General features: G+C 32.4%; 1 protein-coding gene across 1 annotated transcript in view; it reads right to left on the bottom strand.

Moving 5' to 3' along the window:
• Positions 1 to 834, bottom strand: part of LOC107693161 (pancreatic secretory granule membrane major glycoprotein GP2-like) — a gene marked incomplete at its 5' end in the record, with an annotated part of 10683 nt that overhangs the window by 6942 nt on the left and 2907 nt on the right. The window contains one exon of the mRNA XM_016492447.1: positions 1 to 126. This exon is cut by the window's left edge and continues 53 nt beyond it. Within this exon, the coding sequence (XP_016347933.1) occupies positions 1 to 126 (126 nt within the window). The remainder of the gene's footprint in view (positions 127 to 834) is intronic.

The following is an 834-nucleotide window of genomic DNA, read 5'->3' as shown; positions in this document are numbered from 1 at the left end:
CTGCTGAACCATGTAGTTTATGGGGTATCGACACCCAAATGTGATATTGATGTAGCTTCTGGTGATGATATCGGTTTCATTGTTGCGGATCGTGTTGGTGAACATGATATGAGTATCATCTGATGCCTGGGGAAACCATGAAACCGAAATTAAAAATAAAATACTTTTAATGATTGAGTAAAGTATTTGTCAGAATTGAAGTGTACTACATGCATCTGGATACAACAGAAAAAAACGTGTCTTTAAAGAGGAATCATAAGTAAATCAATCTATCTATCTATCTATCTATCTATCTATCTATCTATCCATAACAATGCATATAGTAATGAGTATATCAGAGTTTAATTAAGCTTCAAACTTCAAAATTTTCTTCAAACTGTCCAAGTATTCAAACTATATATGAGATAAATAACCTTCAGACATCAAATAACCTTCAAATGGTTGTAAACGTACAGGCTAGGCTAGCTAAAATTCATAATTCAAAATTCTTTGGGGAAGTCGTGGCCTAATGGTTAGAGAGTCGGACTCGTAAGAGACAGATAGATAGATATAGATAGAACGAAGAACAAACAAAATATAGATAGATAGAACCATCGAACGAAGAACAAACAAAATATAGATAGATAGATAGAACCATCGAACGAAGAACGAACAAAATATAGATAGACAGATAGATAGATATAGATAGAACGAAGAACAAACAAAATATAGATAGATAGAACCATCGAACGAAGAACGAACAAAACATAGATAGATAGGTAGATAGATAGATAGAACCATCGAATAAAAAACGAACAAAACATAGATAGATAGATAGATAGAAACATCGAATGA

The sequence above is a fragment of the Sinocyclocheilus anshuiensis genome, unplaced genomic scaffold, assembly GCF_001515605.1.
Source record: "Sinocyclocheilus anshuiensis isolate Anshui unplaced genomic scaffold, SAMN03320099.WGS_v1.1 scaffold261, whole genome shotgun sequence".
Lineage (NCBI taxonomy): Eukaryota > Metazoa > Chordata > Actinopteri > Cypriniformes > Cyprinidae > Sinocyclocheilus > Sinocyclocheilus anshuiensis.
This window is presented reverse-complemented; position numbering and strand designations above follow the sequence as displayed.